The 15,985-nt window shown below is 50.1% G+C and overlaps 1 protein-coding gene across 2 annotated transcripts in view; it reads left to right on the forward strand.

Moving 5' to 3' along the window:
- Nucleotides 1–327: 327 nt before the first annotated feature.
- The window catches only part of SCPEP1 (serine carboxypeptidase 1), a 29,472-nt gene continuing 13,814 nt past the window's right edge, over nt 328–15,985 (forward strand). The window contains exons 1-7 of one of the 2 annotated variants that reach the window (XM_051825481.2): nt 345–507; nt 3,597–3,745; nt 7,683–7,772; nt 9,266–9,421; nt 9,969–10,070; nt 10,508–10,582; nt 11,465–11,537. In XM_051825481.2, the coding sequence (XP_051681441.2) occupies nt 414–507; nt 3,597–3,745; nt 7,683–7,772; nt 9,266–9,421; nt 9,969–10,070; nt 10,508–10,582; nt 11,465–11,537 (739 nt within the window). In that variant the 5' untranslated portion in view covers nt 345–413. Of the gene's footprint in view, nt 508–3,596; nt 3,746–7,682; nt 7,773–9,265; nt 9,422–9,968; nt 10,071–10,507; nt 10,583–11,464; nt 11,538–15,985 lie in introns of both variants that reach the window. The other variant, XM_008271257.4, reaches the window with a different exon arrangement.

Genomic DNA, 15,985 nt, shown 5'->3' on the forward strand with positions numbered 1-15,985 from the left:
CAGTCCCAATACACATATCTTAAGGGTACCTTTGTTGAGTTTTGACCAATGCATGGGCTTATGTAACAAAAACACCTATCAAAAGACACAAAATATAGCCACAACATTACCAGAGAAGGGCGGGGCAGCAGGGTTATTTCTCTGTAGTCTCTCAGAGCCGTCGCACAGCCTTCAACTCGTCAGCCCCGCACCCGCACCCGCGGCCCTATAAGGGCCCTACAAGGAAGATGCCAAGGCCAGGCCTGCGGAACTGCCCCGGCCTGCCCGGCAGAGGGCGCCCGCGGCGGCGAGCCTCGGCCCCGCCTCGCCCGCCCAGACCCCGCCCCCGGTCCGCCCCCCGGCTCCGCCCGCAGCCGTCACGTGGTGGGACCCCGGGTACAGCCTGTTGCTGATGCTGCCGCGCGATATTCATCATGGAGCTGGCGCCGCCGAGCCGTCCCGGGCCTCGGTGGCTGCTGCTGTTGCTGCTGCTTCTGCCGCTGCCTCTACTGGGCCAGAGCGCGCTAGGTAGGTTCTGACAGAAGGTGCATCAGCGACACGGGCCTCGTCTCTCCTCTCGCCTCTCTCCAGAGCTGGAAGTTTGCTAGTGGGTTCCTACCTTGCATTTTTATAGTGCTTTTAAATCTCGCTTTTTTTTTTTCGTATTTTTCATTCCAAGGGCTTTTTCTACCCTTTTCTGCTCTAGGTATTCTAGTGCCTCCTTCTCCCCTGGGCCTCGAAAGCAGCAGTTGTGTGAAAATGTCTGATTTGGGAAAGTGCTGTTAAGTGGCATTTCCACAGCGCTAAGCCCACGTCCCTTTTCTGCCACACTTGGCCATGACTGCTTAGTGAGGCTAGAGCGCCTTTTTATTTATATTCCGAAAGACCTTTAAAAATCCTACCAGGAAGGGCCCATTGTGTTGAGACAAGGCCTTTCTCCCCGTGCTGCTGGCACAGAACTGGGAAGACAAAACAAAAAAAACGTTTTTAACAGGATGACTTGCAAATTGACTTTCACTCTTCATCCAGCAAAATGTTTCCCTGGTCTGAAACAAGAACTGAGACTTCCCGAGGGCCTTGTGGTCTTAGGCAAGTCACTCACCAGTTTTGTTTTCCCTCTTGTGCAATGAGGGCTGTCTCAGGGTCTTGTGTTTCAGCGGTAGGCATCCTCAGAGAAACATGCAGACAGAGGGGGTCTTTAAAATCCTGCCAGGAATGGGGCATCGCGTGGAGGTGAGGCCCTTCTCTGGGTGCTCCAGCTGGAATGACAGGGAGCTGCCTCCACCCACTCCACCCCCATCCGGGGTTTAGGTGAACACCTTCTCTGGCTTCCAGGGGCACTTGTGATTTCATGGACCTTGCTTAGAGAACTTTGCTGCCACACCTCCGGTTTTCTGGTCTTCTCACGCTTCGTTCTTATTTCCAGGACGGAACTGTCTCCTTGTCCAGTCACATCTCTTTCCTCTTGAGATCAATTTTTTTTTTTTTTTTTTTTTTACTTGCCAGAGAGGCTTGAGATTTGAGAAGGGAGGAAGCAGAAGGCAGACAATCCAGGTGCTAAAGGACTCTTTCTTCCCCTCATCTTTGAACGTGCTTAGCCTTTACACTTGTAGCCCCACAGAGTGATTTGTGAGGAAAAGAAAAGACACTGTAACTTGGACTTTGTTACTTGAGCTGATTTACCCTACTCTTTTGCAGTACCTTTTTTTGTTTTGTTTTGTTTTGTTTTGTTTTTTGACAGGCAGAGTGGACAGTGAGAGAGAGAGACAGAGAGAAAGGTCTTCCTTTGCCGTTGGTTCACTCTCCAATGGCCGCCGCCGCTGGCGCGCTGCGGCCGGCGCACCGCGCTGATCCGATGGCAGGAGCCAGGAGCCAGGTGCTTCTCCTGGTCTCCCATGGGGTGCAGGGCCCAAGGACTTGGGCCATCCTCCACTGCACTCCCTGACCACAGCAGAGAGCTGGCCTGGAAGAGGAGCAACCGGGACAGAATCCGGCACCCCGACTGGGACTAGAACCCGGTGTGCCGGCGCTGCAAGGTGGAGGATTAGCCTAGTGAGCCGCGGCACCGGCTGCAGTACCTATTTTTGCAAAGGCTGTAGAAGTTAAGGTAAGGAAAACTGAAGTTGGGAGGTGCAAGGAGTATAGATATATATCTATTTATATATGTATGTGTATACAGACATAGATATCTATCATATACATACGTATATGCAGATAAACATATATATACATTACACGTACACACACACACACATAAAAATCTCCACTGGAAAAAAATTGTTCTGAATGAATAAGGAAAATTACCCTTTTTTAGATTTGCTACAGCTCTTTCATTGCTTTTTTCCTTTCAATTTTATGTTTGATGTACAGGAATTCTGCTACATAGAAATTTGACAAGTTTCTGTTCTCACCTCTGTTGATATTTTTCTTTACAATTTCTGAGATTTGCTTAAAACTTTTCCTCACCCAGAAGTCAGAAAAATATTCATCCATGGCTATTCCTTGGTGCCTCTGAGGGGGAGCTTGTTCCAGAACCTTCCTCAGTACCAAAATCCAAAGATACTCATGTCCCTTGCATAAAATGGGGTAATATTTGTACATGACCTACATATATCCTCCTGTGTACTTTTTTTTCCTCCTATATACTTTAAATCATCTCTAGGCAACTTATGATCCCAAACATGTAAATGTGATGTAAATAGTTGCTGTACTATATTTGTATTTTTATTTTATTTTTAGTTCCAAATTTTTTGAAGATTTATGTATTTACTTATTTGAAAGGCAGAATGTCAAAGCGAGAAACAGAAGATCTTCCATCCACTGGTTCACTTCCCAAATGCTGGCAAAAGCCCGGGCTGGGCCAGGCCAAAGCCAGGAACCAGGAACTCCATCTGGGTCTCCCACATGGGTGGCAGGAACTCAAGTACTTGAGCCATCATCTGCTGCTTCCCAGGTGCACTAACAGGGCGCCAGGCTTCTAACTGGCACTGCAGTATGGGATGCAGGCACCCCAAGTGGCAGCTTAACCCATGTGCCACGCCTACTCCTTCATATATTCTTGATCCAAGGTTAGTTGAATCCACGGGTGTGGACTGTGTGGATTTAAAGAGCTAGTTGTATATTTTTGTATTATTTCTAATATTTAAATTTTAAATAGTCGATCCACTTGGAATTCATTTTAGCTTATAGTGTGATGGAACCAAGGTTCTTGTGCTAGAACCATGTATTGAATAGTCTCAGCTTCACTAATGGGTGATAAGTTTTTAACCACATATTCAACATAATATTAAACACTAGTATATTACATTTTGAGGTGTTTATTTTTTTCTCAAAATGTCAAGCGCTCTCAGTTTTATAAAATTCTATTAAGTGTTCAGTGATTACAGAAAGATGGAGAGGAAAACGTGAAAAATCAGCTGTCTCCCATGTGCTACTTTTTGGTTTCTTTTCTTGTAGCTTAGGTTTCTTTATTTCTGTATCCCACATAATAGATTTGGGTGGGTAAGTTGTCTGAAATATAAAACCAGTCACATCTAACCTGGCATGGCCAGGTCTACCAGGCTTGGACTTGCCCTTGAACCTTTCTTCGGGAAAGTGAAACTGAGTTTCCGTTGTAGGAGCTGTCACTGATAAGCCCACGGAGGAGGGCAAGGAAGTGTGGGGCTATGTGACTGTCCGCCAGGATGCCCACATGTTCTGGTGGCTCTATTATGCTACCCACCCCTGCAAGAACTTCTCAGAACTGCCCCTGGTCATGTGGCTTCAGGTAATGTGGCTTCCCTGTGCAGCCTCGGGTTGAGGCCAGGTCTCCCTCTATTCATTCTTCAGGGCTGACATCTCAGCAGGGAAGGGCTGATCTGGTCCAGCAGCCAGGCCCAGGGGGTGGCGGTGGGGGGTCAGCATCTCATTGATGCAGTGGGGATAGCTTAGGAGGCCAACCCAGAGGGTGAGGGGCTCTAGCCTTTTGCCACAGTCTTTTTTCTGTGAAGTCCAGATAGTTGCAGGAACCCTTATGGAATGACCCCACTGCTGTATTGGTGTATTCTTACTGATAAAGCTGTTCTGAAAGGTTCTGAAGCCAAGGTTGATGCACAGTAACCCTCCCTTCCTCGTTGCCTGTAATCCTTTGCTGGGCCCTCGACTTTTTATTTTATTTTTATAGATGTTTGTTTTTTCATCTACTTGAAAAGCAGATAGGGAGAGAGAGAGATCTTCTATCTGCTGTTTCATTCCCCACATGCCTGCAACGGCCAGAGCTGGGCCAGGTAGAAGAAGTCAGAAGCCCAGAACTCCATCTAGATCACCCACGGAGATGGCTGGGACCCAGATGGTCATCATCTGCCATCTAAGACACACTAACAGGAAGCTGGATCGGAAACAGAGCAACCAGGACTCGAACTGCCACTCTGATATTGGATGTGGGCATCCCATGCAGCAGCTTAACCCGCTGCACCGCAGCACCTGCCCTGCACCTCGCTTCTTGACCCCAGAAAGCTCATCTTGTGAAAGGACCGCCAGCTCCCAGCCTTGTTATCTTAGTGTACATGTGAAGCTCTACCCTTCTCCCTATGTGTGTTTGCATTTTAGCCTTGCATTCTGATTGTGGGACTGCAGGCAGGGTGCTGGTTGAAGGGCACTTAGAGATGGGCATAGGCCCCTTCCTGGCATTGCTGCAGTGTGTGTCCGGAGGTGGCTCACATCCGCCGGAAGACCCGTCTCCAGGGAGGGGTTGCTTCAGCCTCGGGCCCAGCCTGGCTTCCAGGTCACTCACCAGTAAATAGGGCAGCCCTGCTCCTCACCTGCCTGGGGTGGGAATGAGACTTCCCGCCCGAATGCCAGTGTCCACAGGCAGCCTCCCAGGCCCAGGCTTCCGGGTGAGACAGAGTGAAGATGAGCATTCTCAGGCAGGGCCTTTCTCTCCTCCGCTTATCGTAGGTGACTTCCTGAGGGCTAGAGGGGAGGCTTAGCCCAGGAACAAAGGTAAGAAAAGGACTCAGGGAGCCCTGTCCACCCTAGGCAGCTGGAGGGGGAGGTGCTGCTTGCCAGGGCCACGCTTCCTTCTCTGGGCCTTGGGTTTCAACCTCGTTATTTATTAATCAGAACAACTGTCTTCACACTCAGACTAAAGTCCACATCGGGAGCCAAAGCAGAGAAAAGCAAAAGTGCCCCAGCTGAGGTGGCGGCAGGATGCCCAGTCCCTCCCACTGGGCCTCCCCCTTGGTCCCTGGCTGCCCTGGGGACGCTTTCGGAGCACTCTGGGAAATAGTTTGAAGAACCTGAATTTTGGAAGTTGTAACTGTACTTTGGATTGACGTGGAGTGAGATGGTGGTTTTCATGGAATTGGTTGTCAGCATTTTCAAGGCAGGCCATTTCCTGACTCCTTCCAAATATCAAGATATCCGGCAACTCTGCCTTGAATTCACTGTCCCCAAATCTGACCAGTGATGGCCCCTTCCCAGAGAGAGCGGGAGAGCCTGGAGGTGGGGGAGGCGAGCCCTACCCATTCCCACTTGCTCTGCAGCCTCTACCCAGTGCCCCCACCCCCACCCCCCAGCCACATGCAGTTAACATGACCTTTTGCGTCTGAGGTTCTTTGAAGGTTATCAGCAGACACTCGGTCGCTCTCCTCCGGTTCCCTAGAGCCACAAGGAAAAAGGAGGAAAGAATGTTATGATTGAGATAGGAGCAATTAATTTAGATGAAAAGGAGGTCTGTCTTCACAGCCTACTGAGGACTCAAGCACTGACTTCTTTGGGGGGAATCTGAGAATCTAGGTCGCATCATCTGAGTGGAGTAGCAGGCTATTTTAAGGACACTTCAAGTCACGTAAGCATTTTTGTAGTTCACTGCTACATTTACTGTATTTCAGAGTCACAGGATAGCCCCAGCTTAGGGTACCACCCCCTCCCAAAGTTTGAGTCAGAAACCGTTTGTAATGGGATCTGTTCATCAAGAACAACCACACATCTTTCAGCCAGCTTCCTCTTGCCATGGTGGTGGTAGTGGGGAGCCTGGGTCGGGGGAGTAGGGGGAGGGGTCATCTGCTGCCACTGTGGTCTCAAAAGCAGAACAGGAAGTGGGATTTCTCCACCAACACCAAGCCTCCCAGGATTCCCAGCTACAAGCCCTGACACTTTGCTCCGGCCCCATCCTGTAAGTCTGCTAGGGAAAAAGTGACCCAGCTGCCATTCAAGGATACATCTGAGTACTCGGTTTTAATTGATTGCTTATCACATTAGAAGCATTTTGCAACATTGTCTCATAGCTTTTGAGTCTGTGAGTCTACATGGCAGCATTATGTTCCACCCTGTAGGCATAGTTCACTGACATTCCAGCTACATGTTACTGTTGCCGTTGATCTAAGTTGCTGTACCATGCGTAGCTCCATCTGGTGTTGCCCCATGTTAGGAAATCTTGAGTTGGAAGCATGCACAGTAGTGGGCTATACGCTGTCCAGTTTTGATCTGAGGCTGCTGCAGGTTCTCTGAGTCGAGGCCTCTTGCAGTTGTCTCATCCCCCCTTAGCCCTGACTCCACCTTGTCTTTTTCTTTAGATTTCCTTCCACTCTTGCCCTGGCTTCTGCTTTGACTGAGCTGTTGCCTTTCTTCTTTCCTATCGCCCTTTCCTACCCATGCTGCTGTGCACTGAGGTGCTGTGTCCTTTTGTTCTAGGCTCCCTGCAGCTGATCCTGCTCTCCTCATAGCCTCCTAGATTTGTCCAGGAAAGCAGTCTCCTTTCCCCTGCCCAGCTACCAAGAGGCCCCCTCCTGTCTCCGTCAGGAAGTCCATCTGGGCTGCCCCACTGTGTCTCTTGTCTGTCCTGCCCTCTACTCTGGGCCTCTCACAGTGTAGGGCCCCCCTGGCACTTCTATGTTGGGTATGTTGTATCCAGAGAATCAGCTTGACCAAATTGCCCCTTAGTCCGGGCACCCTAACAATCTGAGGTGACAGTCCCCCACCCTCAGAGGAGTGGGTGGAGGTGGAGTCAGGAGATTCAGGCCCAGTCCTGTGAGAGCTGCTAATTGCCCAGTAGCCCAGGGCCAAGCCACATCCCTTCTCGGGCCTCACCACACTGTGTGAAGTGAGAGGGGTTGGGTGAGACGTTTGTGAAGGTTGCTCCAGTGCTGAAGGTCAGGGGTCCCCCAGACAGGTCATGGCTCCCACTCCCCAAACCAGAAGGCAGCAAGTTTTCCCCAGGGCCCTTAGCTCAGCCCTGTTCCTTTCTTTCTCTCCCTTTCTTTCTTTTCTTCCTCTCTCCCTCCCTCCCTCCCTCTTTCAAGATTCATTTATTTGTTTGAAAGGCAGAGCATCAGCGAGAGAAACGGAGCTTGAGATCTCCATGTGCTGGTTTACTCCTCAAATGGCTGCAACAGCCAGGGCTGGGCCAGGTCAAAGCCAGGAGCCAGGAACTCCTTCTGGGTTCCCCACCTAGGTGGCAGGGGCCCAAACACTTGGACCATCATCGGGTGCCTTCCCAGCTACATTAGCAGAGAGCTAGATCAGACGCAGAGCAGCTGGGACTCCGACTGCCACTGATACGGGGCTTGGTCTGTGCAGAAGCCCGAGGTTCACTGAGCAATTGCCTCTTCTGTGCAGGTTCACCCAGCCGTCACTAAATCCCACCCCGTTTATAGTGAATGCCGGCATCAGCGTAATGACTAAGGTTTGGCTAACGTGGTCTCTGTGCTTGTATTTTTCAACAGGGCGGTCCGGGTGGTTCCAGCACTGGATTTGGAAACTTTCAGGAGATCGGGCCTCTTGACGCCGACCTCAAACCCCGGAAAACCACCTGGGTACAGTGAGGACAGCCCTTACCTGCAGTGCATGTGGCCTCTCTGGGGCTGGGCCCCACCTGCCTTCCCCACCTCTGGGTGGGGTGATGTGTTTAGCAGTTCACCCTGCCACACCTTTTCCGGGGCCTGGAGCTCCTGTCCGTAGGTCTTCCCATTTCTCAGGACAGCCTGTCTCACTCCAGTCTCTCTGGCCTCCGCACTGGGGACTCTCTCTTCACCTGCCTTTAGAAATGTGTCCCTGTAGACACCCAGGACCCTCCCACTACGCACCCTCATGTTGGCCCTCTGCAGAGCCACAGCCAGAGTCCCGCCTTGTGGTCACAACTTCCAACCCCTAGACCTCATGTCCCTGGGCCCCACCCTTTCTGTGATGCCTCTAGTTCTCTGTCTCTCCCCCTCCCCCTCACTCTTTGCATCACTTCCTCCCCTAAGCCCTCTGCCAAGTGCTCTGACTGCTCCCCCAACCTTCTCCCTTTACAGCCTTGACAGCCCCACCCTTGGGCGACTCCCACCATCGTCCACTGGCTCAGCCCCTGCTCCCAGGCTGCCAGATGCCACAGGCGTATCCATAGCCAGCAGGTGGGGGCTTGGGTCAGCGGTGGGCCTCCCCAACACCGTGGCCCTCCTTTGCCCTGTGCTGCTTGGCTCCTCTCCCAGCTGCACCTGCAGCTGCTGCTCCCCACCATCCTCAGGGCCCCTCCTGCAGCCTCCCTCTCTCGTCACCTGCTAACCCACCTGGTCTTTGCTAAGTGCATCTCACCATTCTCTTGGCCTGGAATGTTTGTGTCCATGCCACTTCCGAGAGCAGTAGCATGGCGCCCTGCTGGCTCGTCTCCAGGCCTCCCCAGGCTAAGGCAGTAGTAAGGCTGGGGCAGAGGGCCTGAGTGAGGAGACCTGGGTGCTGGTCCTGGTACTGCCATTACCAAGCCACAAGTTTGTGATCCTGGACCCGTCTTTGCCCCTCCTGGGATTTCATAGTTCGTGATCAGTAGAGGGTGTGGCTGGACTCTGTCATCACGAAGGATCCTTCCAGACGTGAAATTGTACAAATCTCAGCCTGCTCTGAAAAGGTAGTGGAATAAAGTCTGTTCTTGCTGTGCACAGGGAGCCCAGGGCAGTGTGGAATCCAGATTCACCAGGAAGAAAAGTGCTGCTTGGTATTCAGACCTTGAGCTCGCTGTCAGGGCTTGGTGTTACTGCTGGCTGACACTGCGGGGTTCTGCCTCCTCTCGTGTGTTGTGTCTCTCTGGGATGTGCGTGTAGTGTGAAAAGCCACAGCCCAGAGTCCTTGATCACCGTGTGTGTCTTCATCTTTCCCTCTTGTCTCTCCTTCTCAGGCTGCAGTCTCTGTTTCTGTCCTGTAGCTTTTCACAACCCCCTTGAGCAGCGGGGTATCATCAGCTCACTGGTCTCATCCCCCGGGAGGGCTTCGCTGTACTTGTAGGAGTTGTCAGCGCTCACTGCAGCATCTGCTTTTCCTCTGTGCCTCCTAGCTCCAGGCTGCCAGTCTCCTCTTCGTGGATAATCCCGTGGGCACAGGGTTCAGTTACGTGAACAAGAGTGCCTCCTATGCCAAAGACCTCGCCATGGTGGCTGCAGACATGATGGTCCTGCTGAAGACCTTCTTTGATTGCCACAAAGAATTCCAGGTACGCCAAGACTCACACAAGTAAGAAAAGGCCTGGCAGTAGCAGCATTGCATCTCTCAGAGTAACCGTGAATTTTTCCAAGAGTTTGGTGCCCAGTTGTTTTTTTTTTTTTTTTTAAGGTTTATTTTATTTATCTGAAGGTTTATTTTATTTATCTGAAAGGCAGAGTTACAGAGAGAGAGAGAGGGAGATACAGAGAGAAAGAGAGAGAGAGAAAAATCTTCCATCCACTGCTTTACTCTCCAAATGGCCACAAAAGCCAAGGCTGGGCCAGGTTGATGCCAGGAACCAGGAGCTTCTTCTGGGTCTCCCACGTGGGTACAGGGACCAAACCACTTGAGCCATCCTCTCCTGCTTTCCTAGGCCATTAGCAGGGAGCTGGATTGGAAGTGGAGCAGCTGGGACTTGAACTGGTGCCCATGTGGGATGCTGTTATTCAGGTGGTAGGTGGCCTTACTCACTATGCCACAGCACCAGCCCCCAGCTGTTGTTGTTTTTGTTTTTGTTTTTTAAGGCTTATTTATTAATTTGACAGACAGAGTGACAGACAGAGACACAGAGAGATTGTCTATCCACTCTTCACTCCCCAGATGCCCTCCATGGCCCGTGCTGGGCCACGCCAAAGCCAGGAACCAGGAGCTCCATCCAGGTCTCTCATACGAGTGCAGGGGCCTAAGTCTACTTGTGCCATCTTCTGCTGCCTTTCTAGCCTCACTAGCAGGGATCTGGATCAGAAATGGAATAGCCAGGACTCATATCAGCTCTGGAAATGGGATGTGGGCATCCCAAGTAGTGGCTTAACCCACTGTGCCATGACACCAGCCACTGCACAGCTGATTTTAAAGAAAACTGTTTTACTTCCAAGATTGGGTCATGACTTGTTTTTATCATTTCTAAAGATGGCTTTTGGCTTGAAAAAATGACCCTAGAGCCTGTATTATAAACATACATAATAATCACCTATCGAGTCAAAAGACAAAGCAGATTTCTTTAGTCTGGCCATTACAACAGAAATTTGAAATCAAGTTGTGCAAATCAAGAGGTAATCAGAATATTTAATTCTTTATAAATTCCTTTTCTTGCTAGACAATTCCATTCTACATTTTCTCAGAATCCTATGGAGGAAAAATGGCTGCTGGTATTGGTCTAGAACTTTATAAGGTAAGAAAGAATATGACTTTTTATGATGTTGGACAGAAAACTAATTTTTAAAAAAGATTTATTTATTTATTTGCAAGGCAGAGTTACAGTGACAGAGGGAGAGACAGAATGAGAGATTTTCCATCCATGAGTTCACTCCCTAGAGGGCCACAACAGCCAGAGCCAGGAGTGTCTACCTGGTCTCTCACGTGGGTGTAGAGGCCCAAGCATCTTCCACTGTTTTCCCAGGCCATGAGCAGGGAGCAGCCAGGACTCGAACCAGCACCCACATGGGATGCTGGCATTGCAGGCAGGAGTGTAACCCACCATGCCACAACGGCAGCCCCTAATTTTTTTTTTTTATGTTCACTTGCTAATGAATAAGGCCTTATACATACACATGAAAATTAAGTCTGTAATAATCATGAAAAGTTTTAAAAAGAAAGTGGACGTTACCCTATTGAACAAGCTATAAAGCTGCAGTGAGTAAAACAATGTGGTACTAACACGGCAATAGACAAATGGATGAAATGCAACAGGGTAAAGAATCCAGAAGCAGATTTTACATATATGGTTGTGTATGGGTCATACATATATATATAAAGAGAGAGAGAGAGAGATTGATCCTATATAAATTATAAGATAGCATTTCAAATCATTGGGGCATGGAAGGAATGCTCAAGAAATGGTTTGCAGACTTCTGCTCACTTTGCAGATGGCACCAGCGAGAGGCAGCCTTGTTCTCTGGGGTCTTCTGGTGCCCGGGGAACCTGGGAGAGGGCAGTCGGCAGTGTTCTGTGCCCCGGAAGGGCACTGTAGCAGGCTTGTCTCTCGCTGTGGAGGAAGAGATGGAGGCCCTGGGCTTTCCTTGCTGAAGATATATTCTTTTTGTCTTCTCTTCAGGCTGTGCAGCAAGGGACCATCAAGTGCAATTTCTCTGGGGTTGCCTTGGGTGACTCCTGGATCTCCCCTGTTGGTAAGTACAGAATTTGGGGGCATCTCTTTATACCTTCTCTCAACCATCCTTTCCTAGGGCTTTGGGCTGAGTGTTCCAGATCAACCAACAGGCAACAGAATTTTCTGGATCCTTGGAGAGGTCAACACAGAAAGTGTTGGCTCCCGAAGCAGTGAGAACTCATTCCCAGAGCATGTACCATGGGCTGCTCAGGACTGAACTGAGTTCTCTGACTTGATTCTTATCAAAGAGTCACCATTTAGAGTTGGAGACATTCTAAAGACCGATGATAGTGATGACATGTTTGCCTTCCGACATACAGCATGAGTGGCCCACAAGGAATCAAACTCAGGTCTGTGTGACTCAGCACGAGGGCCAGCCTGTCTTCTCAGCTTGTCCCCTCCACCACCCTCTGCCGGCGTGAGCATCTGGGGTGAAATTTCCTGCACGTTGATGGTTGCTGACACAAGGTTGTCATCAGGTCTTGCAAACTCATTGAGTTTGCAGTTTCGTAATTGAGCATCCTTGCTGGCAGCACAGGCTGCAGTGTTTATATTGCAAGCCAGGGTGTGTCCTTGCGTGGCTGAAGTAATCATCTTGGGGTTAACTCTAACACAGGGTTTCTCAACCTCGGCACTGCTGACGTTGTGGGTTGTCTAATTCTTTGTGCCTCATAGGATATTTATCAGCAGCATTCCTGGCCTCTACTTATGAGCTGCCATTAGTGCCAGCCTGGTGTGACAACTGAAAATGTCTCCAGATTTGGCCAGCTGTCTGGTCAAGAACTACTAATTTTTTTTTCTTTGAAAAGCAGAGTTACAGGGTGGGTGGGGAGAGACAGAGAGAGAGGTCTTCCATCTGCTGGTTCACTCCCTAAATGGCTACAACAGTCAGGGCTGGGCCAGGCCAAAACCAGGAACCAGGAGCTTCATCCAGGTATTCCATGTGGGTGCAGGGGCCACGTGCTTGGGCCATCCCCTTCTGCTTTCCAAGGCACGTTAGCAGAGAGCTGAATTGGAAGTGGAGCAGCTGGGACTCGAAGGTGGTGGCTTTACCTACTATGCCACAATGCTGGCCCCAAGAACTGCTATTCTAATCCAACAAAAGCTGACTTTTCACAGACAAAACCCAATGACAGATTTAGAAAGCAGAAGAGAGATTGCCTGTGGAGGGAGGGGAATAAGCCGAAAAGGGAACTTCTCCAGGCTAGCAGGGCCACATGGCTCACTTTATTGGGGTGGTGGTACATGAGTTTATGCATGCATCAAATCTTACAAAGATACACTATGATTTGTGATCTGCGATGATAACTCACTTTTTAGAAATATATATTTATTTTCATCTACTTAAAAGCAGAGGGGGTGCGGGGAGATAGAGAAATATCTTTCATCCATTGGTTTACTCTAAATGCTCACAACAGCCAGGGCTAGGTCAGACTGAAGCCAGGAACCCAGAATTTCATCCATGTCTCCCACATGGATGGCAGAGACTCAAACACTTGAGCTACCTTCTGTTACCTCCCAGGAAACAATAGCAGGAAGCTGGATTGGAAGCAGAGTAGCTGGTGCTTGAACCAGCACTCCAGTATGGGAAGCAGGCATCCCAAGTGGCAGTCTAAACTGCCATACCACGATGCCTACCCATCTGTGTCTTTTTTTTTTTTTTTTTTAAGATTTATTTACTTACTTGAAAGAGTTAGATAGAGAAGAAGACAGAGAGAGAGCGCGCGCTTCCATCCGCTGGTTCACTCCTCAAATGGCTGCAGTGAACAAGGCTGGACCAAGTTGAAGCTAGGAGTGAGGAGCTTCTTCCAGGTCTCTCATTGGGTGGAAGGGCCCAGGGACTCAGGCCATCTTCTGCTTTCCCAGGCGTATTAGCAGGGAACTAGAGCTGAAGTAGAGCAGCTGGGACTCTAACCAATGCCCATATCAGATGTGGCATTGCAGGTGGCAGCTTAACCCACTGTACCACTGTGTCAGCCCTGTATCAGTTTTTTGCCTTTTTTTTTTTTAATATTTATTTATTTATTTGTTATTATTATTATTATTTTTTTTTTTTTTTTTTTGACAGGCAGAGTGGACAGTGAGAGAGAGAGACAGAGAGAAAGGTCTTCCTTTTGCCGTTGGTTCACCCTCCAATGGCCGCCGCGGCCGGCGCGCTGCGGCCGGCGCACCGCGCTGATCCGATGGCAGGAGCCAGGAGCCAGGTGCTTTTCCTGGTCTCCCATGGGGTGCAGGGCCCAAGCACCTGGGCCATCCTCCACTGCACTCCCTAGCCACAGCAGAGGGCTGGCCTGGAAGAGGGGCAACCGGGACAGAATCCGGCGCCCCGACCGGGACTAGAACCCGGTGTGCCAGCGCCGCTAGGCGGAGGATTAGCCTAGTGAGCCGCGGCGCCGGCCTTATTTATTTATTTGAAAGTCAGAGTTATACAGAGAGAGAGAAGGAGAAGCAGAGAGAAAGAGAGGTCTTCCATCCACTGGTTCACTCCCCAATTGGCTGCAATGGCGGGAGCTGTGCTGATCTGAAGCCAGGAGGCAGGAGCTTCTTCCGGGTCTCCCACATGGGTGCAAGGGCCCAAGGACTTGGGCCATCTTCTACTGCCTTCCCAGGTCTTGGTAGAGAGCTGGATCAGAAGTGGAGCAGCTGGAACTCGAACTGGCATCCATATGGGATGCCAGCACTGCAGGCAGTGGCTTTACCCGCTATGCCACAGTGCTGGCACCTAAATTTACTTTTTAAAAAGATTTATTTTATTTATTTGAAAGGCGGAGTTACAGAGAGAGAGGGAGAGATAGAGAGATTTTCCATCTGCTGGTTCACTCTCCAAATGGCTGCAACAGCCTGGGCTGGGCCAGACAAAAGCTAGGAACCAGGAAATCTGTCTGGGCCTGCAACATGAGTGCAGGGGTCCAAGCACTTGAGCCTTTTTCCTACTGCTTTTCCAGGCAGATTAGCAGGGAGCTGGATTGGAAGTGGAGCAGCCAAGACTCAAACCTGTGTCCATATGGGATACCAGCATTGCAGGTGGCAGCTTTACCTGCTGCCTACAATGTTGACTCCCTTCCTCCCCACCCTGCCATCAGTGTTTTTAAATGACAGTTTATAATATGTAATATTTTCCTCCCGAAAGATGGGAATTTGGCTTGTTACAGAGCTGTGTCCTTACTGGTTCATCATATTCTCTTTCTCTTTTTAAGATTTTATGGCCGGCGCCGCGGCTCACTAGGCTAATCCTCCGCCTGTGGCACTGGCACACCGGGTTCTAGTCCCAGTCGGGGCACCGGATTCTGTCCCGGTTGCCCCTCTTCCAGGCCAGCTCTCTGCTGTGGCCAGGGAGTGCAGTGGAGGATGGCCCAAGTGCTTGGGCCCTGCACCCCATGAGAGACCAGGAGAAGTACCTGGCTCCTGCCATCGGTTCAGCGCCGTGTGCCGGCCGCGGCGGCCATTGGAGGGTGAACCAAGGGCAAAGGAAGACCTTTCTCTCTGTCTCTCTCTTTCACTGTCCACTCTACCTGTCAAAAAAAAAAAAATTTATAAAACGTATTTGAAAGAGAGAGAAAGAGAGCGCTCACTTCTATCCTCTGGTTCACTCTGCAAATGCCTGCAACAGTTGGGGCTGTGCCAGGCCAAAGCCAGGAGCCAGGAACTCTGTCCTGGTCTCCCACATGAGTGGCAGGGACTCAACTGCTTAAGCCATCATTTGCCTTCTGGCACATTAGCAGGAAACCGGATCAGAAGCAGGGTAGCTGGGAGTTAGAACCAAGTATTTCAGTTTGGTATGTGGGCATCCCAACAGCAGCTGAACCTGCTGCACCAGGGTGCTTGCCCCTGGATGAGGATGTTCTGTTGCTACTTGGGGTGTTTATTTCTTGCCTTGGATGTGGCAGCCCCAGCGTAGGGCTGACACGGCATAAAGCTGAGTCAGCACAGAGAGGAGGGCCGCTGTGTGTTTCTCCTCCCTGGGTGGGCCTTATAGGACGTCACGAAGCTGCAGAAGCCTTGACCAGGGGCTGGAAGTCCTGCAGGATTCTTGTCCGATGTTACTCTGTTGCCGCTGTTGATGGCAAGACAGGGTTATCATCAGGTCTTGTAACACAGAAGTTTGTCATTTCACAACCGAGCATCCTTGTTAAGGCACAGATAAGAGCTGTTTATGATCCAGAATGACAACGTCAGCACCTAACAGTTGCACTCAGGGTCTCGCCATCATTTCATAATAGCGCTGAGCACTTTGCATGTGCTAATTTCATTTACTCCTTACAATAATTATGGGATGGATGCTGCTATTACTCTGATTCTGTAGATGATGAACCTGAGACTCAGAGAGGTTCAGTAACTTTCCTAGAGTCACACAGCTGAAGTTGTAGAGCTGGGATTCAAACTGAAGCAGCAGGTGCTTGAATCCATGTACTTAACTACTATCAAATCAAGGAGTGTATCCCTATGGCTTTGCGAGTGCTGTCACCC

The sequence above is a fragment of the Oryctolagus cuniculus genome, chromosome 17 (assembly GCF_964237555.1).
Source record: "Oryctolagus cuniculus chromosome 17, mOryCun1.1, whole genome shotgun sequence".
NCBI classification, from domain to species: domain Eukaryota; kingdom Metazoa; phylum Chordata; class Mammalia; order Lagomorpha; family Leporidae; genus Oryctolagus; species Oryctolagus cuniculus.